A 26,081-nucleotide genomic window follows, 5' to 3' on the forward strand; every position below is an offset into this window, starting at 1 on the left:
TTGATTATCTAATGTCTTTCTAGTTCTACTATATCCCAATGTTCTTGTTCACTTAATGTGCGGAGAACATGAAGCACCTTGATGCAAGATCACTTTATATAACGGTTCGGTAACACAAGCAACATCTGTAATACAGTAAAAAATATTGATATCCATCTAAAGGAGAAAGTTAAAATAACTGTGATCATATATCAATTTCCACATTTAAGACTAGAAACCATTCCAGATCGGGACTGCAGTTAATTTTAAACAGATCCCATTTCCAAAAATCATTACTCTGAAAATTGAGGAGAATAATATCTGACTTAACATCGAAAAGTGAAGCCTGGGGTCAGAGGAGAGGAAATGTGAATGTGTTTCATTTGTATTTTTATCCTTTAGCAGAAATAGCCTTTTAATAAGTGTCACTCACAGCATGTGTGGAAATGAAATACTTACATATACATGGGCTGCAGCTGTAAGTGAGATGTCTTCTGAGGACCCTGGTAGCCATAGGAGTCAAAGCCACCTATAAAATCAACTGCAAAAAAACAAAAAACCTCCATTATCATTGTGACCTCGGGCAGAATGTGTCCATCAATCTCTAAGGAACTTCCAGGGAGATATGACAGGCCGATAATAATCAGAATTACTAATTACTGAAATGTACAGAAATGATTCATTTCAGCAAGATGAGGAGAAAACCACAAGAATTATAAACCTATATTAACACTGTCCTTGAATCTGAATTACCAACGGCCTTATATAAAATAATAAAATAAAAGCACAGTGGTTAAGTCGAATATGAAATGACTTATGAGTAGTGCGGGAGACTATGAAATGGCCACTGAGTTAAAGGGATGGGACCACGTGCACCAACTTCTTTTGGTGTTCTCCACCTTGAAATAGTCATGCAATAGAGAACTGCAGCATAATCTGGGATTAGAAATTGAACACTGAGAAAGAAATTCCAATGAGTTAGGTTTTCTTTATATGATGGTGATGAAAACCGGAAAAACAGATAACAGGGCAACATGGTGGCTCAGTGGTTAGCATTGCAGCGCTGGAGTTCTGGGTTCAAATCCCACCAGGAGCAACATCTGCAAGGAGGTTGAATGTTCTCCCCTTGTTTGCATGGATTTCCTCCAATTCTTTAAGGCTGTATTCACACCATTACTTTTGCTACATTTGGGGTTTCCATCCCTGAACCCTCTTAAAAAGTGGGGTTGAGTGAAGTCCTGCAAGGAAGACTTTTCTCTTCGCATTTTTTCGGCGGAAACCCAGTAGACCATGTTACATTATATGGGGTCCATGGGTTTTAAGTGAGTTACCTTTCTGTTTTATGGGTCCCCAAGGGGATCTAGTGTAACCCGCTCTGACACTGAGTAGATATAGCATAGTGATCACCTGAACACAGAAAATGGGATCAGAATTTTGTCATATGTTATCAAAAGGCCAAACTTACTGATGCAAGGAAAGGTTAAAATACTACACAGCATGCAGACAAGACAAAGTGTTATATGACAGAGGCATGAGAGGTCACTCAGGTCATGTTTTGTCATGATCTTTGCAAAAAGTGTGATAATGCAATGTGTGAATACAGCCTTCAAGGCACTAACTACATATATGAATTAATGATACATTTTCTATCCCTGTGACTACTTCCTCAGATTAATCAGCATTAACGGGTTTGTCCAATTCTGTTTTTGGGGCCAATAACATAAAAAAGCATTACTTACCTCCCAATGCTTCTCCGATCCCAGGTCTTCTGTTTGCATACTCACTGGGTGGGGGTTAATAGTGACGTCCTGTTTGTGCAAGGTGACCATAGCAGCCAATCACAGGCCTCAGTGGTTATGGTATCCCAAGCAGCAGGGGACTTTTGTGACATACTGTTTGTGAATTGGTCACAGTTAAGGCTGCAGCAGTCGCATAGAAAAAATGGGTCGTCACTGCTAATATCAGACAGAGGCCCTTAAAAATTGAAGATCAGAGCTGCCGCCACGGGTGGGTGGAGAAAAATTAGTATTTTTTTTTTACATTATTGTCCCCAATAGCAGCACTCTTAATGCTTAATAAACAAGTCCATATATTTCCTTGAAGTTGGTCATTGCGATCCATTTATAGTTTCTAAGTTTTTTTTCTTCCATAATGCAGATATACCATATTTTATAAATATGACAAGAATAACAAAAGAATAACAATGGAAATTTACACTAAACTATTATTTATTGAGTTATAATAATAAAATGTGATTTATATTGTGTAACAGTCAAACTTGCAGATTAAATGCATTTTATGTGGACCTACCTAATGACAATAGTAGATGTGTTATACAAAGCTGTCAATACACATTCATTATATTTTCTGATGTGATCCATTAGTCAAGTACAAAAAATCTCTAAAATATTTAATCATACTTAGAAGTTGACAGCTTAAAATACTCAATTTGTTTTAGAACTGAAATCCCTTTTACTGCATACATGTAATGAATTTTTTTGTCTGTGCATGTGACTGAACTAGCTTTTTTATATTTTTTGTGAATTCTGGTAGTAATATTGTTGCGAAAAACAAATTTGATAAAGTCTTTCTAGTTTTGTATACAAAAAAAAAAGAATACTGTTAGAATAGTATATAGAATACTATGGTATCATAGCCATCTATTATCTTTGGTTAACAGAGGGGGTCCTGAGAGGTGGAGGCCCCTCTGTGATGTTTCTATGCCCTAAGAGGGCTTAATGTCGTCAAAAAACAAACAAACAAAAAAAAAAACCTAAGAAAAAGCTGCATTTTCAAATCACACATCCTGTTAATTTCAGCTGTGGAATTGTGAGTGTTTTCCTTGTAGATTTAATAGGAGAAAATAAGAAACAAAAACTTTGAAAAAATCAGTTTGAATTTAAAAAAAAAAACCCAGAAAAAATGAAAAATGTTTGTAAAAAAAAAATGCAATGTTTTTATCTTTGTTTCACTACGTGTGGCCTTACACTTGGTTTACATCTGCATTTGGTAATCCGTTCAGGAAGTCCGCATGGGGACCCCTCGAATGGACTACCAAACACATTTGCAAGCGGTGTGCAGTGAAAGCATACGGACCCCACAGACTATAATGGGGTCCATGTGCTTGGATGGGGGCTGGATATATGTAAATGTGTACTTTTATAAAGGCCATGTCCCTTAAAATGCCACTTTTGCCATGACTTGCCATTAGTGAATCACCCTGTGAAGGACTCTTCCAAGATGACGTTGCCACTGGTGTGATATAGTTGACATATTCTTAGAATGGACCCTCAATATTTTTAGCTTTAATGAAAGCAGGTTCCCTGATGGGATAACATTTGTAGAGTTACTATCTTGCTTTAAGTACATTATATATAGTATAGCTGTCATTAAATCCTCTGCCATGTGCTTATCCTGTCCTGGTCTACAGTACATTGTTGACAAGTGAACAGTAAATAACATTTTCTATTTGATCTACTGGGTAGTCTAAAAGTTGGGATATTTTTGTAAATTGTTTGTACATGGATAGATGAGATCTCATAAAAACTAAAACACAATGGCACACAAAATTAATAAAAATCTGTATTATAATAATAACAACAGGGTTACATTGGCTCACCATTCGTTTTAGGAGTTGATTTTTAGACAATCCCTTTAAGGCCCAATGTTGGCCATGCCCTTATGGATTTAAGAGACATTAGCTGCCCTTTCTGTGTACCATTGTAAGAGGAAACAAGATGCAGATTAATTCACAGTGAGGTTATGTCAGGATCTCATCTGGTAGAACAATCGGTCTGGTGGCTCCAAAGCTCTGTGGCTTAGGCCACTACTTAGCACTTGCCGCCATGTTGTAGGGTGAAGCTCTGCTGCCATCCTTGGGCAGATTGTTTGTCACATACTTTCCCCAGCTCTGCAACGTGATCAGTGTGATGTTGTTATAAGTATGTTCTGTATGTTCTGTTCTGCTTACTTATTCTGCTTTGTCTGCCTAGCAACAGTGAGGTAGTAAGGGAGGAGGAGCTGAGCTTAGGGGGAGGAGTTGTTAGACAGGGAGCCATGATGGAGCATGGAATAAAGTGTTCTGATCTACAAGAGTAACCATCTCATAGTGGACTTATTCCAGAAGACCTGCATCCTCACTACAACACTACAATTGGCGACGAGGATTAAAAATAATCAGCTAAAGGTATTTCACTGCTACAGGAAACTGTGTACAAGACTGCACTACTAGCACTAGCCATGGCCTGCTTACCCTCCTTTGCTGTATTTGATGTGCACCAGCCCCAAGCAAACTTAGCAGCATGCTGGAATAAATGGCTGAAACGCTTTGAGATATTCCTGCAAGCAATGAACATTACTGACAATGCAAGAAAGAAAGCCATGTTATTGCACTATGCAGGGGAGCAAGTCTATGATATCTTCACAACTCTGCCCAATACAGGGGAGGACAGTGACTATGAGTTATGCAAAGCAGCACTAACTAAGCATTTCTCTCCATACATAAATGCAGCTTTTGAAATTTTCAAGTTTAGACAGTCAAAACAGTCAGCAACAGAAACCATTGATGAATATCATGTCCGCTTAAGACAACTTGCAGCTTACTGTGAATTTGCAGATATAGACAAGGAAATTCTGATGCAAATCATACAAGGTTGTGTGTCCTCTAAGTTAAGGAGACAAGCACTCAGAGATTCCACCATGACTTTAGCAAAGCTACTGGACGTTGCACGTATTCATGATGCAGCAGAGAATCAAGCTAAACTTATAGAGAACACAGACTGTATACTAGAGCAGCCATCTTCTGTAGCAAAGCTCACTCAGAAGCCACATGTGCCACACACACAGGCTGCAGCCTGCTACAACTGTGGAGGTCCTTATCCTCATCAGAAACCATGCCCAGCAAAGGGAGTAACTTGTCATAACTGTGGGAAACAAAATCACTTTGCAAAAGTCTGCAGATCAAAATCACAATCTTCTCTCTCTGCTAAACAAGTGATGCCACAGAAAGTCCAGGCAGTGCAGTCAGTGTCCCCTGCTGATGAGCCCTGCAGCACCTGCTTATTCTCAGTGACTGAGGGGTCTCACAATGTGCATGCAATGTCTAATCCCAAACAAGTCATCTTAATACATGGCAATCCGGTGGAGACACTGGTAGATACAGGGGCGTCTGTCAATGTTATTAGTCATGCCACTTATAGCCAGCTAAAGAACAAACCTGCTTTGCAATGTACTAACCTGCAGATATATCCTTATGGTTCAGCTACTGCATTACCCCTATGTGGCAAATTTCAGGCATTACTAACGGCTGAAGGGAAATCCATCACGGACACTTTCTATGTAGTGGAGTGTTCTGCAGACACTCTTCTCAGCTGCAATAGTGCGGTATCTCTGGGCCTAGTGAAACTGGCAAACAGCGTAACACACTCCTCTGTCCAAGCTATTATGCAGAAATATCCTCAACTCTTTCAAGGCATAGGAAAGCTGAAAGACTTTCAAGTGAAATTACACATTGACCAGTCAGTCCAGCCGTCAGTTCAACCTCACAGGCGCATCCCATTCCATGTCCGCAAGCTAGTGGAGAAAGAGCTACAAGACCTTGAGACAGATGATGTTATTGAACGTGTGGAGGGCCCAACTCCCTGGGTCTCACCAATTGTTGTTGCGCCTAAACCTAAGCAGCCTGGTAAAATCAGGTTATGTGTGGATATGCGACATGCCAATCGAGCCATTCAAAGAGAAAGGCACATTACGCCTACCATTGATGATATTCTCACAGATCTAAATGGTGCAAAAGTATTCTCAAAAATTGATCTAAAATCTGGTTATCATCAGCTTGAATTGCATCCAGACTCCAGATATATCACAACTTTTAGCACTCATGTCGGTCTAAGGAGGTTCAAGAGGCTGAATTTTGGCATTTCATCGGCTGCAGAAATCTTTCAGAATGTTATCAGGCAGGTTCTTTCAGGAATACCTGGAGTCCTCAATGTTAGTGATGACATCCTTATCTTTGGCACAACCCAAGAGGAACATGACAATCACCTAGAACAAGTTTTTCAGAGACTGCAAACCTGCAATTTAACTGTTAATCCATCAAAATGCGAGTTCAACAAGACGTCATTGAATTTTTTTGGCTACATTTTTTCTGAAAATGGTGTTTCTGCAGACCCTGAGAAAGTAGCTGCCATAACCTCTGCTAGCCAGCCACAAAATGTCTCAGATGTTCGAAGTTTTCTTGGTCTGGTCACATACTGTGGACGATTCATACCTGATCTGGCTACTGTTTCTGAACCCCTACGACAACTCACTAAAAAGGATACTCCTTGGTCATGGACAGTTGAACATCAATCAGCTTTTGATACACTTAAGTCCAGTCTTTCTAGTGACACGGTCATGGCCTATTTTGACCCACTAAAGTCTACTGAGCTCACTGTGGATGCCAGTCCTGTAGGCCTTGGTGCAATTTTAACTCAGGTGTCTAAAACTGGCAGTATCTCTACAGTCTCCTATGCAAGCAAGGCTTTAACAGAAACGGAACAGCGCTATTCTCAAACTGAGAGGGAAGCTCTCGCAGTTGTATGGGGATGCCTTCATTTTCATCTTTACCTCTTTGGTCGTCCGTTCACAGTGGTCAGTGATCATAAACCACTCATTCCAATCTTCAATAAACATTCATCAAAGCCACCCCCACGACTTGAACGCTGGCTACTCCGCCTGCAGAACTATCGCTTTCACTTGAGATATGAGGCAGGAGCTGGGAACCCTGCAGACTATTTTTCAAGACACCCTTCACCACAGTCTACCAAAGATGACTTGCCTGCCACTGTCTTAGCTGAGGAGCATGTAAATTTCATTGTTACACACTCTGTGCCAAGAGCAATGACCCTCGAAGAAATTAAACATGCGGTGGATTCTGATCCCCAACTTCAGTTGGTAATTGACACTGTTCGGTCTAAGAACTGGAACTCTTTTCTAGCTGAGACTCGTCTTCAACCGCAGGGCCAAACAGCATATTTGCAGGCCTTCTTTAATGCAAGACACTCTCTTTCTGTATCTGACTCAAACATACTACTACGTGACAACCGCCTGGTCATTCCTCAGAAACTTCAGAGTAGAGTGATCGATCTGGCCCATGAGGCTCATCAAGGTATAGTTAAAACAAAGCAATTACTTAGGGAGAAAGTATGGTTTCCTGGACTAGATAAACAAGTGGAAGCACTTATTGCCACATGTATACCTTGCCAAGCAACTACGGTGGACCATAGCCGAGCACCAGTACAAATGACACCTCTGCCAGACAATCCATGGACTGCTGTGAGTGTTGATTTCTGCACTTTGCCAGATCATTCCTATTTACTGGTTGTCATAGATGATTTTTCTAGGTTTCCAGTCATTGAACCCGTTTCCACCACCTCTGCAAGAGCTGTCATACCAAAACTGGACAAAATCTTTTCTGCATATGGCATACCTGAAACAGTGAAGACTGACAATGGGCCACCTTTCAATAGTGCAGATTTTCAGTCTTTTGCAACTTATCTTGGTTTTAACCACAGAAAAATAACTCCTTACTGGCCTCAAGCCAATGGTGAAGTGGAGAGCTTCATGCAATCAATCAACAAAACTCTTCGGATTGCTACCATGGAACACAAGGATTTGCAGCAAGAATTGTACAGGTTCCTTAGACAGTACAGAGCCACCCCACACTCTACTACAGGAACTCCGCCAGCGACTGCACTTTTCGGCAGGCCTTTGCGCATTAAGCTTCCAAACATCCCAGTAGTTCACGTCCAGACTCCATTGGTCCTCAATGATTCCCTTGCCAAAGGCAGGATGAAAAGATATGCAGATAAGAGAAGTTGTCGCTTCAAACAGCTGGATGTGGGAGACTGGGTCCTTGTTAAAAGGCTGAGACCCAGTGACAAGTTATCATCCCCTTATCATCCAGAACCCTTTCAAGTCACACACGTCAAAGGTACCATGGTTACTGCTCAACGCCAGGGTCATCAAGTGACACGAAATATCTCCCATTTTAAAAAGCTTCGTGACTACAATCCAGGAGCAAGTGCAGAGGAGACAGATGATGAGGAAGTTTCACCAGGTACAACTGGTTCAGCAACACCAACAAGAGACACCTCCGAAAATTCACAGACTGTTTCTAATAACGAGATGTCTCAACGCTACCCGACAAGGATAAATCGAAGGCCACCAACGCACCTCAGGGACTATGTTCTGCAGTAAAATTTTCTTTTCAGTTCGGACCTTTTATTTATTGTCCATTCATAATGTTTGCATTTTATTTTATTTTTTTTTATAAGAAGGGGAGAGATGTGATGTTGTTATAAGTATGTTCTGTATGTTCTGTTCTGCTTACTTATTCTGCTTTGTCTGCCTAGCAACAGTGAGGTAGTAAGGGAGGAGGAGCTGAGCTTAGGGGGAGGAGTTGTTAGACAGGGAGCCATGATGGAGCATGGAATAAAGTCTTCTGATCTACAGTGTAACCATCTCATAGTGGACTTATTCCAGAAGACCTGCATCCTCACTACAACACTACAATCAGCAGTTTATATTCATCTTGCAGATGAAACCTAGCCACTTTTCCCTTAGCTGCTTGAAAGCTTTTTTTTTGCAGGTTTTGATATAGTTTTTGAGTCAAAGCCAGGAGTGAATTGACCAAAAGTAGAAGTATAAGAACTTCCTATATATTTTCCATTCCTTTTGAAGCCATTCTTTTCTTTGGCTCAAAAAACTGCAACAAAAGAAGTTGTGTTTCCGCAACGTGGGACCTCAGGCTTAAACTGCCAATGGGAAAAGCAGACACACAAATACCGACAAATATCTATCTATCTATCTATCTATCTATCTATCTATCTATCTATCTATCTGTAAATGTACACAATAAATTATCATTTTAATACCAGGAAATGAACTGTTTTGTAATACTGTAGGTATTACAGAGGGATGTTATACAGTATAATTGGAGGACTATACGATAGGTAGAGAATCCTTTTGTATCCTTGAAATAATTCAAGTGAGTAATAGCGAGATAACATTACAAGTGATAAACCTTACATCTGTTCACCAAATATGTAAGTAAAGCCAATTGTTCTTCATTTTAATCTGTTTGCTGTTCTTGGATCTAGTTAAAGAGAAGTGGAGTCTTCTACTGTTCGAGTGTACTGTATTTGTCTTGCTCATTGTACATTGTGTGTTTGTCCAATTTATTGCAAGAATTGTCCTAAAAATCCCTTGCAGCCACAGTTAACCATAGCATACGAGTGCTGGATTGTATGCCTCTTTTCATTATTTTTGTGTGTTATAATACAACACAGCCTGTGGGGAATTCTTTTAACATTAAACTTCATTAGTTGCGAAAGCAGCAATCCATATCCAATTTTCTTTCCATGTCAAGCTTGTTCATGTATAAATCCAGTTCTTTTGTTGGATACATTTGCAATTAATCCTGTGAACAAAGCAAATGCAAATCTTGCGCTGTCAACCTCACCAATTCCAGCTGATTCTTTTCCTGACTTCCATCCATTACATTGAATAATGAACAAAAATTCCCACATTAAGTCCGACCTCATTTTCTAGTGATAATAGACACAGAGAGAGTCTCAAAAGCACCCAATGCCTCACGGTTGTAACATCCTAATTTTATGTCTTTTCTAAATGTTTTAAGTAAGATTTAAGCATCAAAGGAAATTAACCTTAAAATTAATTATCATTACAAAATGACAGATTTGAAACTAATTACACCCTATTAAATAAACCTGATATTCCATTGAGATTTGCAATTTATCTTCATTTTCAACAGATACATGTGTCAACCACCTGCAAGGATTTCTTAAAAATATACTATTAATCTGTAGTATTGCTAGTTCAGCTCAAATAAAATTTGCCTGTGAGATCTGGCATATGTGTCCAACTATCCAATTGCTTTAAAATAGCAAGGGTTGATTTCCCTTAGGATTCAATAATTTATATTACCTTGGGCGTGTATTACAATATTAACCACTACAAACTACTATTCAATCTACCATTGTGCTTTTTTTTATTCTTTACTATTCTTGTGCGCTGTCAATATTATAACTGGTGCGTGACCCCAGTATGTACAGTACCTTATGTCTTAGTGTTGGATCGCTAACGTGTCGTCTGATACACTCTGTTGTACAAACATGTAGATTAATGGTTAAAAGAGAAAAAGATACAAATACACTAGGTAAAATGTATTTCTAAACATTGTAGAACACAACTCAAGCACAGGAATGACTCAGAGATTATAGTGTATGTGTCCATAGTCCAGACTCGTTGGGACTCTGTGTGCCACTAGGTTTGTGTCTGGATAACTTTGTTGAATGCATCAACCATAAGTTCCCAGAACTCCTTTGCACTCATAATAAAAACATTATGTAAAGCACTTTTTTTAAACATGGTTTTAATATGTGTTTATATTGGTGTTTTTATTTTGTGACGTTTTGTACATCCCACCAGGGCTAGCTTAGGGTTTGTGTGGGTCACAAAACCCCAACAGAAATTGGGCGTTTTTTGTTGCTGAGGCAGACCTCCTGAATTGGACTGTAATAGTAGTAAACAGTAGAGATGAGCGAGTAGTACTCGATCGAGTAGTTATTCAATCGAATACTACGGTATTCGAAATACTCGTACTCCATCGAGTACCACTCGCTGTTCGAATGTAAAAGTTCGATGCAGAACCAGCATTGATTGGCCGAATGCTATACGGTCGGCCAATCAATGCTGGTTCTTCTCCTACCTTTAGAAATCTTCTCCGTGCAGCTTCCCCGCGGCGTCTTCCGGCTCTGAATTCACTCTACCAGGCATCGGGCCTGGGCAGAGCCGACTGCGCATGTCTGCTTGTAGTGCAGGCATGTGCAGGTGGCTCTGCCCAGGCCCGATGCCTGGCAGAGTGAATGAAGAGCCGGAAGATGCCGCGGGGACGCTGCAAGGAGAAGACTGCACGGAGGATCCAGCCCAACCCACACTCGTGGACTTGGTAAGTATAATTTGATCGAATGTTGCCTACCCCTGAAATGAGCATTTTCCCCCCATAGACTATAATGGGGTTCAATATTCGATTTGAGTAGTCGAATATTGAGGGGCTACTCGAAATGAATATCGAACCTCGAACATTTTACTGTTCGCTCATCTCTAGTAAACAGTAAAAACAGATAGAACCGGGTTCAGACATTAGAAAGTAAAAAGGAATTTCAGGCGGACATCTGCCTTGGATTCTTCTTTATTTTGTGGCCCCCACCTCACAGTGGTGGATTCAGAACATGAGCATTCTGTTTCAGCATTCCACTTCTGATTAAACAAAAATGAATGAGCCTAGTCAGTGGGGAGGGTCAAGCTGCAGCCTTTGGTACTCACCTTTCCTGGGCTCCAGTACAACTCCTTGCTGTCTTCAGCTGTCCTCAATAATGTCACTGATGTGGGTTATGCTGGCTTCATTATGCATCATGTCACCAGCCTGACCACATGACATCTGTGATATCTCTATAGCAGGTAACGGCCTATTTAACAAAAAAAAAAAAAAAACAGCAGGGGCCCATCAGGACCCCTAAAGTTGCAGCCTTGCAGGACCCTTAGCAGCCACAGTCTACACATGGCAGCTGAATGGGTCCTCTCAGGAGCTTGAGGTCCTGCCACTTGCCCAGGCTTGCCTGGTACTGACGCTGGCCCTGCATTCCACAATACCTCCAAAAACATAGTTAGAGCATGTCATATAAAATCCAAAGACTCCACAAATACTACAAATACATCATGAATCAAAATGTACTGTATGTACTCTTTACTATATATTACAGTAGTCTTGAAAGTAACATCCGGCTCCTGCACTATAATCAGTTTTGAAGTGATGTTCATTTCTCATGAGAATTCTTAGCAAGTATGAACAAATGTAAAAAAAGAAAATAGTAAAAAGCAAATCAATCTTATTTAGGTTTATTTTTCTATATTTTTTATGTCTCTGGGTCTGTAAAAAAAAAGGGATGACATTATTTTTTTGTTTCCTGGACTTACAGACTTATAGAATGTTTCAGAATTTTTTTTTCTCTTGCCCCCAACCATTCCCGAGCAACAAGTGCAGTTAGTTTTGATTTCTGATGTGCTATTCAAGCTCTGTAATGTCAGAAGGGCAGTGTCAGACAGGAGGATGTGATTCATATCTCCAATCAGAGGCAGCCAGTGTCAGAACTCAGAATCACATGTCTTACCTGCTCCTGCCTGACACTGCCCTTCTGACAGTACAGAGCCTACATAGTAGATCAGGCACCAAAACTAACAGCATTGGGAATGGTGATGGCTAGAGAAAAAACTTCAACTGCACCAGAATTAGTGGAGTAGCAGCTATTAATTGATGTAAAGAGTTGGACTTGTTGGAGGTGGTCAAAGTCTACATCTCTATGAAGATAAGTGGTACAGATTCTAAGAACCATTTAAAAGTTTAAAGTCCTGAATCAGAATGTTGGAAACTCATTGTCTCATGTCTTTCCAAGCATCAATGCGTGAGGTTAAAATGTCAGCCTCCACTACGCTAAGATTCACCTCTAAAACATCATGTGCAGTCTTGTCACAAAATTCAGATAAATCTCTCACAAATTGCTTATGCTTGATCCTTCAATATCGTCTTAAACTGTTTACACCTGTAACTTGGGCTCTTATGCATTTCTCATTTACAGTGGAAAACTGCAAAATATTATTATTATTATTATTATTATTATTATTATGTATGGTGCACTGTAACTTCATTTGGTATATATCTTCTCTTGATGACATAGCGGCTCCATGTGAATAGAGTTGTCCTTTATGCTGATGTAGCTTTTAGAACCCCTTTTCTAACCCCTTCTCCTGGATTGGGATTGATATATGCCACAGTGTGTTGTGCTGCAGTCAACACATCCCCATAAGCATCTTGATTTACTACACTCAGATAACGCCTCATCCTGTTCTTTCTATATTATTTTCTTTGCTATAAAATCTTTGATCCATCTGGGAGTGAGCCATGTTCACTCCTTTATTCTTTATCAAAATGCCAGCAATAGTTCACTGTTTGCTACCTAAATATTTGGGATGATTTCACGTTATTGTAAATCTTTTGGCTGTACTGTTTGTATGCTTATAAGCGGGACTGCCCTTGTTGGCACTGCGATCCTGCTATTACGCAATGTGCTTAGCTATAAGGTTTTGTTAAGTCTAAGATATTTTATTTCCCCATCACTTCATTTTGCATTATGTGTATGGTATATTTTTTATTGATTTATGATATGCAAGTCACCATAGCAATTATTTGATCCACATTAATCTGTCTTCTAACTTCCATGGTAAATATCTCATTTTACAGGGGGAAAACCATTTCAAGTGAATAATGTGCCAAAGACAGTAGTGGTATGACTGAAAAATGCTATCATAAATAAAAATACACCATGTTCTATACTAACCCCTTTCCTAAAAATTTGTACAGTCCTCAACTAAACTTAATGCCTCCGTTCTCACCAGGCACAGTTCTTCGTCTATCTCCAGTCATCTATACTTATTCACATGTGTCAAACCACTTTATTTATCTACTTGTGTATCGTTTCTTCAGATCTTACTATGATGTATATTTAAAGTAGAAAATGTTTTATAAGTTACTGATCTACTGTATACATACATGTAACATTAATGTCTTCTAATAGTCCATATAACTAAAAGCTTGTAGATCAGCATCCCAAATCATATGTAGTTTTAACATACTTCAGTTTTGTTGGGCAATATTTCTTAGGCTATACTGTAGACCATAGCAGTACGAACATTCCCAATATTAAATCTATGAAATACCACAGGCAAAGCTTTCCTAAGAAATTGCTAAAGTTGACATGACATGGTGCATAATAGCAAGAGAGGGTGCAATATTGATGCCAAAACACAATCACAGTTGCACAACATACACTGCCTTGCGAAAGTATTCCACCCCCTTGAACTTTTCAACCTTTTGCCACATTTCCGGCTTCAAATATAAAGATATAAAATTTAAAATTTTTGGGGAAGAATCCACAACAAATGGGACACAACTGTGAAGTGGAACGAGATTTATTGGATATTTTAAACTTTTTTTAACAAATAAAAAACTGAAAAGTGGGGGGCGCAATATTATTCGGCCCCTTTACTTTCCGTGCAGCAAACTCACTCGGGTTCAGTTCAGTGAGGATCTCTGAATGATCCAATGTTGTCCTAAATGACTGATGATGATAAATAGAATCCACCTGTGTGTAACCAAGTCTCTGTATAAATGCACCTGCTCTGTGATAGGCTCAGGGTTCTGTTTGAAGTGCAGAGAGAATCATGAAGACCAAGGAACACATCAGTCAGGTCCGAGATACTGTTGTGAAGAAGTTTAAAGCCGGATTTGGATACAAAAAGATTTTCCAAGCTTTAAACATCCCAAGGAGCACTGTGCAAGCAATCATATTGAAATGGAAGGAGTATCAGACCGTTGAAAATCTACCAAGACCCGGCAGTCCCTCTAAACTTTCATCTCAAACAAGGAGAAGACTGATCAGAGATGCAGCCAAGAGGCCCATGATCACTCTGGATGAACTGCAGAGATCTACAGCTGAGGTGGGAGAGTCTGTCCATAGGACAACAATCAGTCGTACACTGCACAAATCTGGCCTTTATGGAAGAGTGGCAAGAAGAAAGCCATTTCTCAAAGATATCCATAAAAAGTCTTGTTTAAAGTTTGCCACAAGTCACCCAGGAGACACCAAACATGTGGAAGAAGGTGATCTGGTCAGATGAAACCAAAATCGAACTTTTTGGCCACAATGCAAAACGATATGTTTGTAAAAGCAACACAGCTCATCACCCTGAACACACCATCCCCACTGTCACACATGGTGGTGGCAGCATCATGGTTTGGGCCTGCGTTTCATCAGCATGGAAAGGGAAGATGGTTAAAATTGATGGGAAGATGGAAGGAGCTAAATACAGGACCATTCTACAAGAAAACCTGTTGGAGTCTGCAAAAGACCTGAGACTGGGACACAGATTTCTCTTCCAACAAGACAATGATCGAAAACATAAAGCAAAATGTACAATGAAATGGTTCACAAATAAACGTATCCAGGTGTTAGAATGGCCAAGTCAAAGTCCAGACCTGAATCCAATCGAGAATCTGTGGAAAGAGCTGAAAACTGCTGTTCACAAACGCTCTCCATCCAACCTCACTGAGCTCCAGCTGTTTTGCAAGGAAGGATGGGCAAGAATTTCAGTCTCTCGATGTGCAAAACTGATAGAGACAAACCCCAAGCGACTTGCAGCTGTAATCGCAGCAAAAAGTGGCGCTACAAAGTATTAACTTTCAATTTTTCAGCTTTTTATTTGTTTAGTTCATTTTATTTTTATTTATTTCATTCCACTTCACAATTGTGTCCCACTTGTTGATTCTTCCCCCCAAATTTTAATTTTATACCTATATGTTTGAAGCCTGAAATGTGGCAAAAGGTTCAAGGGGGCCGAATACTTTTGCAAAGCACTGTATTTTACTACTGAGGGCGGGTTTACATCTGCGCCCGGTCTCCAAGACACAAAGTCCTGCATGTCCGACTTTGTGTCCGGCTAAAAAAGACGGTTTCCCCTCGGACAGTCAGAAGACATGGGCAGTCACCTTTGCAAACCTATTCAAGTGAATGGGTTTGAAAGCTGACCGCCAGTTTTCCATCTCCCGTCCAGTTTCGCGGGGCAGGAGACAGAAACCGTCCGGATTGGCTAAACCGGAGACCGGGTGAAAATGTGAACCCACCCTGATAAGTACAAGAAACAACTCCATTTTTATAGGGGCTGCTTTGTTGTTGCTATAGGTGGCAATGTTGAACTGGTATATGGTAGGTTGACTTGCCAAATTACAGCACTATAAAACAAGATTATTTTATTAGGCTGGCAAACAACTTCCTACGGGCCAACAGACATATCATCTTTCTATTATTGAGAAGTTTTTTTCAAAGAACATTTCAAAAACTGACTTACTATTTTTGATGATTTAATCTGTAATACTCAATTGGCATAACTGGTAGAGATGAGCGAACAGTAAAATGTTCGAGGTTCGATATTCATTTCGAGTAGCCCCTCAATATTCGACTACTCGAATCGAATATCGAACCCTATTATAGTCTATGGGGGGAAAATGATCATTTCAGAGGTAGGCAACATTCGATCAAATTATACTTACCAAGTCCACGAGTGAGGGTCGGGCTGGATCCTCCGAGAAGTCTTCTCCTTGCAGCATCCCCACGGCGTCTTCCGGCTCTTCATTCACTCTGCCAGGCATTGGGCCTGGGCAGAGCCGACTGCGCATGCCCGCACTACAAGCGGACATGCGCAGTCGGCTCTGCCCAGGCCCGATGCCTGGCAGAGTGAATGAACAGCTGGAAGACGCCGCGGGGAAGCTGCACGGAGAAGACTTCTAAAGGTAGGAGAAGAACCACAGTTGATTGGCTGACTGTATAGCATTCGGCCAATCAATGCTGGTTCTGCATTGAACTTTTACATTCGAATAGCGAGTGGTACTCGATCGAGTACGAGTATTTTGAATACCGTACTCGATCGAGTACTACTCGCTCATCTCTAATAACTGGTCCATAGACATAACCTGGCTGCGATTTATTGGAAACCTTGCTTTCTAAGCTACGACTTACTGCTGTTCTGTAGTAACCGTACTACAATACATTGTTAATCGCAAGTAGCATTGTTTGACCTTTCAATGTATTACATTGACCGTGATGTAGGTAATCCTATTAACCAGATTACCAGAGTAATATATATAATCCAATATTTAATGACAGTTGTCAGGTCAGCCAGTGGACAGATATATTAACTTTGCTCTTACATTTAATTCTGCTTTTATTGTTCACTTTTCTGCATGGACATATTCAGAAGGTTCGAAGCAAATTGAATAAAAAATACTGTAACAAAAGGCACAGCTCCAGATTACAGCACTACAGAGATATGCGGTGAAAGTAGGGCTCCCCTTTGCTGTAATAGCCACCTAAGAGGGCATGACAGTCACATCTTATAATTAATAAGGATCTGAAATGATTTCCCCTGCTGCTCATTTTCCAAAACTTACATCAGGCCTGTTGAGAGTAATGTCCTAATTAAAGACAAGATAATGAATAATTAATACTATGTGGGGGTGCTGCCATAGCTTGTCATTTTACACTTATGTAATTCACTGAATTGAAGACCGCATTATATAATGGTAACAACTCAATGAATCAAGTAGTCAAACAATACCCACTTTCAGGACAGGAATATGACTATGGAATATACTCTCACAACAACCTTCTCCAATTAGGTAAGTATTGACCTAGGCTGCTACCAAACAGCAAACAGTAGAAGGCACTGTCAAATCAGTATTGAGGTACCTACCTACCTTGTGTCATTTAGAATAGTGGCATATTTAGATAACATAAGAACATAGGGGAGCCCCTCAGGGTCCAGGGACTAGTAGAGACCTACAACTACTCCCCTTGCCCCCTGGAATGCAGGACTTGTCAACCTAATGTTCAGCCCTGTTCTCCTGCATAGCATAAATCCTTTATATGTGGGGACAAAACAGTCATCTTTACTAGAGATGAGCGAACAGTGTTCTATCGAACTCATGTTCGATCGGATATTAGGCTGTTCGGCATGTTCGAATCGAATCGAACACCGCGTGGTAAAGTGCGCCATTACTCGATTCCCCTCCCACCTTCCCTGGCGCCTTTTTTGCTCCAATAACAGCGCAGGGTAGGTGGGACAGGAACTACGACACCGGTGACGTTGAAAAAAGTAGGCAAAACCCATTGGCTGCCGAAAACATGTGACCTCTAATTTAAAAGAACAGCGACGCCCAGCTTCGCGTCATTCTGAGCTTGCAATTCACCGAGGACGGAGGTTTCCGTCCAGCTAGCTAGGGCTTAGATTCTGGGTAGGCAGGGACAGGCTAGGATAGGAAGGAGAAGACAACCAACAGCTCTTGTAAGAGCTAAATTCCAGGGAGAAGCTTGTCAGTGTAACGTGGCACTGACGGGCTCAATCGCCGCAACCCAGCTTTCCCAGGATCCTGAATGGAATACACTGTCAGTGTATTCCCGTATACCCGATATATACCCCGATACCCGTTCCAACGGTGTGCCCCCCCACCTTCACCCCAGAAATACTCTGCAAGTCCCCTAGCAATAGAATTGGGGCTATATACACCCACAATTTTTACTACTGGTATACAGTGCCATTGTCTGACTGGGAATTCAAAGAATATATTGGGAATACAAATACCCTCATTTCTTGCTACTGCCATATAGTGCCAGTTTCTGACTGGTAATTCAAAGAATATATTGGGGTTACGTGCACCCACAATTTTTACTACTGGTATACAGTGCCATTGTCTGACTGGGAATTCAAAGAATATATTGGGAATACAAATACCCTCATTTCTTGCTACTGCCATATAGTGCCAGTGTCTGACTGGGAATTCAAAGAATATATTGGGGTTACGTGCACCCACAATTTTTACTACTGGTATACAGTGCCATTGTCTGACTGGGAATTCAAAGAATATATTGGGAATACAAATACCCTCATTTCTTGCTACTGCCATATAGTGCCAGTGTCTGACTGGGAATTCAAAGAATATATTGGGGTTACGTGCACCCACAATTTTTACTACTGGTATACAGTGCCATTGTCTGACTGGGAATTCAAAGAATATATTGGGAATACAAATACCCTCATTTCTTGCTACTGCCATATAGTGCCAGTGTCTGACTGGTAATTCAAAGAATATATTGGGGTTACGTGCACCCACAATTTTTACTACTGGTATACAGTGCCATTGTCTGACTGGGAATTCAAAGAATATATTGGGAATACAAATACCCTCATTTCTTGCTACTGCCATATAGTGCCAGTGTCTGACTGGGAATTCAAAGAATATATTGGGGTTACGTGCACCCACAATTTTTACTACTGGTATACAGTGCCATTGTCTGACTGGGAATTCAAAGAATATATTGGGAATACAAATACCCTCATTTCTTGCTACTGCCATATAGTGCCAGTGTCTGACTGGGAATTCAAAGAATATATTGGGGTTACGTGCACCCACAATTTTTACTACTGGTATACAGTGCCATTGTCTGACTGGGAATTCAAAGAATATATTGGGAATACAAATACCCTCATTTCTTGCTACTGCCATATAGTGCCAGTGTCTGACTGGGAATTCAAAGAATATATTGGGGTTACGTGCACCCACAATTTTTACTACTGGTATACAGTGCCATTGTCTGACTGGGAATTCAAAGAATATATTGGGAATACAAATACCCTCATTTCTTGCTACTGCCATATAGTGCCAGTGTCTGACTGGGAATTCAAAGAATATATTGGGGTTACGTGCACCCACAATTTTTACTACTGGTATACAGTGCCATTGTCTGACTGGGAATTCAAAGAATATATTGGGAATACAAATACCCTCATTTCTTGCTACTGCCATATAGTGCCAGTGTCTGACTGGGAATTCAAAGAATATATTGGGGTTACGTGCACCCACAATTTTTACTACTGGTATACAGTGCCATTGTCTGACTGGGAATTCAAAGAATATATTGGGAATACAAATACCCTCATTTCTTGCTACTGCCATATAGTGCCAGTGTCTGACTGGTAATTCAAAGAATATATTGGGGTTACGTGCACCCACAATTTTTACTACTGGTATACAGTGCCATTGTCTGACTGGGAATTCAAAGAATATATTGGGAATACAAATACCCTCATTTCTTGCTACTGCCATATAGTGCCAGTGTCTGACTGGGAATTCAAAGAATATATTGGGGTTACGTGCACCCACAATTTTTACTACTGGTATACAGTGCCATTGTCTGACTGGGAATTCAAAGAATATATTGGGAATACAAATACCCTCATTTCTTGCTACTGCCATATAGTGCCAGTGTCTGACTGGGAATTCAAAGAATATATTGGGGTTACGTGCACCCACAATTTTTACTACTGGTATACAGTGCCATTGTCTGACTGGGAATTCAAAGAATATATTGGGAATACAAATACCCTCATTTCTTGCTACTGCCATATAGTGCCAGTGTCTGACTGGTAATTCAAAGAATATATTGGGGTTACGTGCACCCACAATTTTTACTACTGGTATACAGTGCCATTGTCTGACTAGGAATTCAAAGAATATATTGGGAATACAAATACCCTCATTTCTTGCTACTGCCATATAGTGCCAGTGTCTGACTGGGAATTCAAAGAATATATTGGGGTTACGTGCACCCACAATTTTTACTACTGGTATACAGTGCCATTGTCTGACTGGGAATTCAAAGAATATATTGGGAATACAAATACCCTCATTTCTTGCTACTGCCATATAGTGCCAGTGTCTGACTGGGAATTCAAAGAATATATTGGGGTTACGTGCACCCACAATTTTTACTACTGGTATACAGTGCCATTGTCTGACTGGGAATTCAAAGAATATATTGGGAATACAAATACCCTCATTTCTTGCTACTGCCATATAGTGCCAGTGTCTGACTGGGAATTCAAAGAATATATTGGGGTTACGTGCACCCACAATTTTTACTACTGGTATACAGTGCCATTGTCTGACTGGGAATTCAAAGAATATATTGGGAATACAAATACCCTCATTTCTTGCTACTGCCATATAGTGCCAGTGTCTGACTGGGAATTCAAAGAATATATTGGGGTTACGTGCACCCACAATTTTTACTACTGGTATACAGTGCCATTGTCTGACTGGGAATTCAAAGAATATATTGGGAATACAAATACCCTCATTTCTTGCTACTGCCATATAGTGCCAGTGTCTGACTGGGAATTCAAAGAATATATTGGGGTTACGTGCACCCACAATTTTTACTACTGGTATACAGTGCCATTGTCTGACTGGGAATTCAAAGAATATATTGGGAATACAAATACCCTCATTTCTTGCTACTGCCATATAGTGCCAGTGTCTGACTGGGAATTCAAAGAATATATTGGGGTTACGTGCACCCACAATTTTTACTACTGGTATACAGTGCCATTGTCTGACTGGGAATTCAAAGAATATATTGGGAATACAAATACCCTCATTTCTTGCTACTGCCATATAGTGCCAGTGTCTGACTGGTAATTCAAAGAATATATTGGGGTTACGTGCACCCACAATTTTTACTACTGGTATACAGTGCCATTGTCTGACTGGGAATTCAAAGAATATATTGGGAATACAAATACCCTCATTTCTTGCTACTGCCATATAGTGCCAGTGTCTGACTGGGAATTCAAAGAATATATTGGGGTTACGTGCACCCACAATTTTTACTACTGGTATACAGTGCCATTGTCTGACTGGGAATTCAAAGAATATATTGGGAATACAAATACCCTCATTTCTTGCTACTGCCATATAGTGCCAGTGTCTGACTGGGAATTCAAAGAATATATTGGGGTTACGTGCACCCACAATTTTTACTACTGGTATACAGTGCCATTGTCTGACTGGGAATTCAAAGAATATATTGGGAATACAAATACCCTCATTTCTTGCTACTGCCATATAGTGCCAGTGTCTGACTGGTAATTCAAAGAATATATTGGGGTTACGTGCACCCACAATTTTTACTACTGGTATACAGTGCCATTGTCTGACTGGGAATTCAAAGAATATATTGGGAATACAAATACCCTCATTTCTTGCTACTGCCATATAGTGCCAGTGTCTGACTGGGAATTCAAAGAATATATTGGGGTTACGTGCACCCACAATTTTTACTACTGGTATACAGTGCCATTGTCTGACTGGGAATTCAAAGAATATATTGGGAATACAAATACCCTCATTTCTTGCTACTGCCATATAGTGCCAGTGTCTGACTGGGAATTCAAAGAATATATTGGGGTTACGTGCACCCACAATTTTTACTACTGGTATACAGTGCCATTGTCTGACTGGGAATTCAAAGAATATATTGGGAATACAAATACCCTCATTTCTTGCTACTGCCATATAGTGCCAGTGTCTGACTGGTAATTCAAAGAATATATTGGGGTTACGTGCACCCACAATTTTTACTACTGGTATACAGTGCCATTGTCTGACTGGGAATTCAAAGAATATATTGGGAATACAAATACCCTCATTTCTTGCTACTGCCATATAGTGCCAGTGTCTGACTGGGAATTCAAAGAATATATTGGGGTTACGTGCACCCACAATTTTTACTACTGGTATACAGTGCCATTGTCTGACTGGGAATTCAAAGAATATATTGGGAATACAAATACCCTCATTTCTTGCTACTGCCATATAGTGCCAGTGTCTGACTGGGAATTCAAAGAATATATTGGGGTTACGTGCACCCACAATTTTTACTACTGGTATACAGTGCCATTGTCTGACTGGGAATTCAAAGAGTATATTGGGAATACAAATACCCTCATTTCTTGCTACTGCCATATAGTGCCAGTGTCTGACTGGGAATTCAAAGAATATATTGGGGTTACGTGCACCCACAATTTTTACTACTGGTATACAGTGCCAATTTCTAACTAGGAATTCAAAATGCGCAAGGCTCCCGGAAAGGGACGTGGACGAGGCCGTGGGCGAGGTCGGGGGAATGGTTCTGGGGAGCAAGGTAGCAGTGAAGCCACAGGGCGTCCCGTGCCTACTCCTGTGGGGCAGCAAGCATTGCGCCACTCCACAGTGCCAGGGTTGCTTGCCACATTAACTAAACTGCAGGGTACAAACCTTAGTAGGCCCGAGAACCAGGAACAGGTCTTGCAATGGCTGTCAGAGAACGCTTACAGCACATTGTCCAGCAGCCAGTCAGACTCTGCCTCCTCTCCTCCTATTACCCAACAGTCTTGTCTTCCTTCCTCCCAAAATTCCGAAGCTTTACAGAACAATAACCCAAACTGTCCCTGCTCCCCAGAGCTGTTCTCCGCTCCTTTCATTGTCCCTCAACCTGCCTCTCCACGTCACGATTCCACGAACCTAACAGAGGAGCATCTGTGTCCAGATGCTCAAACACTAGAGTCTCCTCCATCTCCGTTCGATTTGGTGGTGGATGACCAGCAACCCACCCTCATCGACGATGATGTGACGCAGTTGCCGTCAGGGCATCCAGTTGACTGGCGCATTGTGCGGGAGGAGGAGATGAGACAGGAGTTGGAAGAGGAAGTGGTGGATGATGAGGACACTGACCCGACCTGGACAGGGGGGATGTCAAGCGGGGAAAGTAGTGTGGATGTTGAGGCAGGTGCAGCACCAAAAAGGGTAGCTAGAGGCAGAGGCAGAGGTCAGCAGCTTAGGCGAAGCCAGGCCACACCCGGAATCTCCCAAGATGTTCCAGTTCGTACCCAGCCCCGAAAAACTCCCACCTCGAGGGCACGTTTCTCGAAGGTGTGGAGTTTTTTCAAGGAATGCGCCGAGGACAGATATAGTGTTGTCTGCACAATTTGCCTCTCGAAATTGATTAGGGGCTCTGAGAAGAGCAACCTGTCCACCACTTCAATGCGCCGTCATTTGGAATCCAAGCACTGGAATCAGTGGCAGGCAGCAACGGCAGGACAAAGGCCGCCTGCCGTTCACGCCACTGCCACTGCCTCTGCCTCTGCCTCTGCCACTGCCACTGCTGACTGTGCTGGCGATGCACTCCAGAGGACGAGCCAGGACACCACTTCATCTGCCTCCGCCACTTTGTTGACTTCTACCTCATCCTCCCCTGGTCCTGTCTTATCTCCTTCTCCTGCACCATCAAAGGCACCATCAGGCGTTTCTTTACAACAACCCACCATCTCTCAGACATTGGAGCGGCGGCAGAAATACACTGCTAACCACCCACACGCGCAAGCCTTGAACGCCAACATCGCTAAACTGCTGGCCCAGGAGATGTTGGCGTTCCGGCTTGTTGAAACTCCCGCCTTCCTGGACCTGATGGCAACTGCGGCACCTCGCTATGCCGTCCCTAGCCGTCACTACTTCTCCCGGTGTGCCGTCCCCGCCTTGCACCAGCACGTGTCACTCAACATCAGGCGGGCCCTTAGTTCCGCGCTTTGCACAAAGGTCCACTTGACCACCGACGCGTGGACAAGTGCATGCGGACAGGGACGCTACATTTCACTGACGGCACACTGGGTGAATGTAGTTGAGGCTGGGACTGCTTCCCAAACTGGCCCGGTGTACCTCGTCTCCCCGCCTAACATTCCTGGCAGGGACACGAGAAGAACACCCCCCTCCTCCTCCTCCTCTACCGCCTCCTCCTCCGCCACCGCCTCCTCCTCCGCCACCGCCTCCTCCTCCGCTGTTAGATTGACCCCAGCTACGAGTTGGAAACGTTGCAGCACTGGCGTTGGTAGACGTCAGCAGGCTGTGCTGAAGCTGATCAGCTTGGGGGACAGACAGCACACTGCCTCCGAGGTGAGGGATGCCCTCCTCGATGAGACGGCAATATGGTTTGAGCCGCTGCACCTGGGCCCAGGCATGGTCGTTTGTGATAACGGCCGGAACCTGGTAGCAGCTCTGGAGCTTGCCGGACTCCAACATGTTCCATGCCTGGCCCACGTCTTCAACCTAGTGGTGCAACGTTTCCTAAAGAGCTACCCCAATGTTCCAGAGCTACTGGTGAAAGTGCGGCGCATGTGCGCCCACTTTCGCAAGTCGACAGTAGCCGCTGCTAGCTTAAAATCTCTCCAGCAACGCCTGCATGTGCCACAACACCGGCTTTTGTGCGACGTCCCCACACGCTGGAACTCAACGTTTCAGATGTTGAATAGAGTGGTTGAGCAGCAGAGACCTTTGATGGAATACCAGCTACAAAACCCTAGGGTGCCACAAAGTCAGCTGCCTCAGTTTCACATCCATGAGTGGCCATGGATGAGAGACCTTTGTGACATCCTACGGGTCTTTGAGGAGTCCACAAGGAGGGTGAGCTCTGAGGATGCGATGGTGAGCCTTACAATCCCGCTCTTGTGTGTTCTGAGAGAATCCCTGATTGACATCAGGGATAACTCAGATCACACAGAGGAGTTAGGGATAGCATCCGATCCGTCACAGCTGGAGAGTAGGTCCACACATCTGTCCGCTTCACTGCGTTTAATGGAGGAGGAGGAGGAGGAGGAGGAGGAGGAAGAAGAGTTGTCCGATGATGTGATGGTGATACAGGAGGCTTCCGGGCAACTTCGAATCGTCCCATTGTTGCAGCGCGGATGGGTAGACATGGAGGATGAGGAGGAAATGGAGATTGAACTTTCCGGTGGGGCCAGAGGAGTCATGCCAACTAACACTGTGGCAGACATGGCTGAGTTCATGTTGGGGTGCTTTACAACCGACAAGCGTATTGTCAAAATCATGGAGGACAACCAGTACTGGATCTTTGCTATCCTTGACCCCCGGTATAAAAACAACATCTCGTCTTTTATTCCGGTAGAGGGGAGGGCCAATCGCATCAATGCTTGCCACAGGCAATTGGTGCAGAATATGATGGAGATGTTTCCAGCATGTGACAGTGGCGGCAGGGAGGGCAGTTCCTCCAGTAGGCAACCAAGTTCTCACCGGTCCACACAAACGAGGGGCACACTGTCTAAGGTCTGGGACACCTTGATGGCACCCCCTCGCCAAAGTGCCGCCACGGAGGGTCCTAGTGTCACCAGGCGTGAGAAGTATAGGCGCATGTTGCGGGAATACCTTTCCGACCACAGCCCTGTCCTCTCCGACCCCTCTGCGCCCTACACGTATTGGGTGTCGAAGTTGGACCTGTGGCTTGAACTTGCCCTATATGCCTTGGAGGTGCTGTCCTGTCCTGCCGCCAGCGTCCTATCTGAGAGGGTGTTCAGTGCAGCCGGTGGCATCATCACTGACAAGCGCACCCGTCTGTCAGCTGAGAGTGCCGACCGGCTCACTTTGATAAAAATGAACCACCACTGGGTAGAGCCGTCATTTTTGTGCCCACCTGTGTAAAGCACCCCAACATGAAACTCCATGTCTGTACTCAACCTCTCCAATTCCTCCGCATCCTCATACTCAT

At 42.3% G+C, this 26,081-nt stretch overlaps 1 protein-coding gene across 1 annotated transcript in view; it reads right to left on the reverse strand.

The window, feature by feature from the left end:
• Positions 1 to 26,081, reverse strand: part of NKAIN2 (sodium/potassium transporting ATPase interacting 2) — a 624,215-nt gene that overhangs the window by 8,338 nt on the left and 589,796 nt on the right. Inside the window, exon 6 of the mRNA XM_075268078.1 lies at positions 439 to 520. Coding sequence (XP_075124179.1) covers positions 439 to 520 — 82 coding nt within the window. The remainder of the gene's footprint in view (positions 1 to 438; positions 521 to 26,081) is intronic.

Source organism: Leptodactylus fuscus, chromosome 3 (assembly GCF_031893055.1).
Source record: "Leptodactylus fuscus isolate aLepFus1 chromosome 3, aLepFus1.hap2, whole genome shotgun sequence".
Lineage (NCBI taxonomy): Eukaryota > Metazoa > Chordata > Amphibia > Anura > Leptodactylidae > Leptodactylus > Leptodactylus fuscus.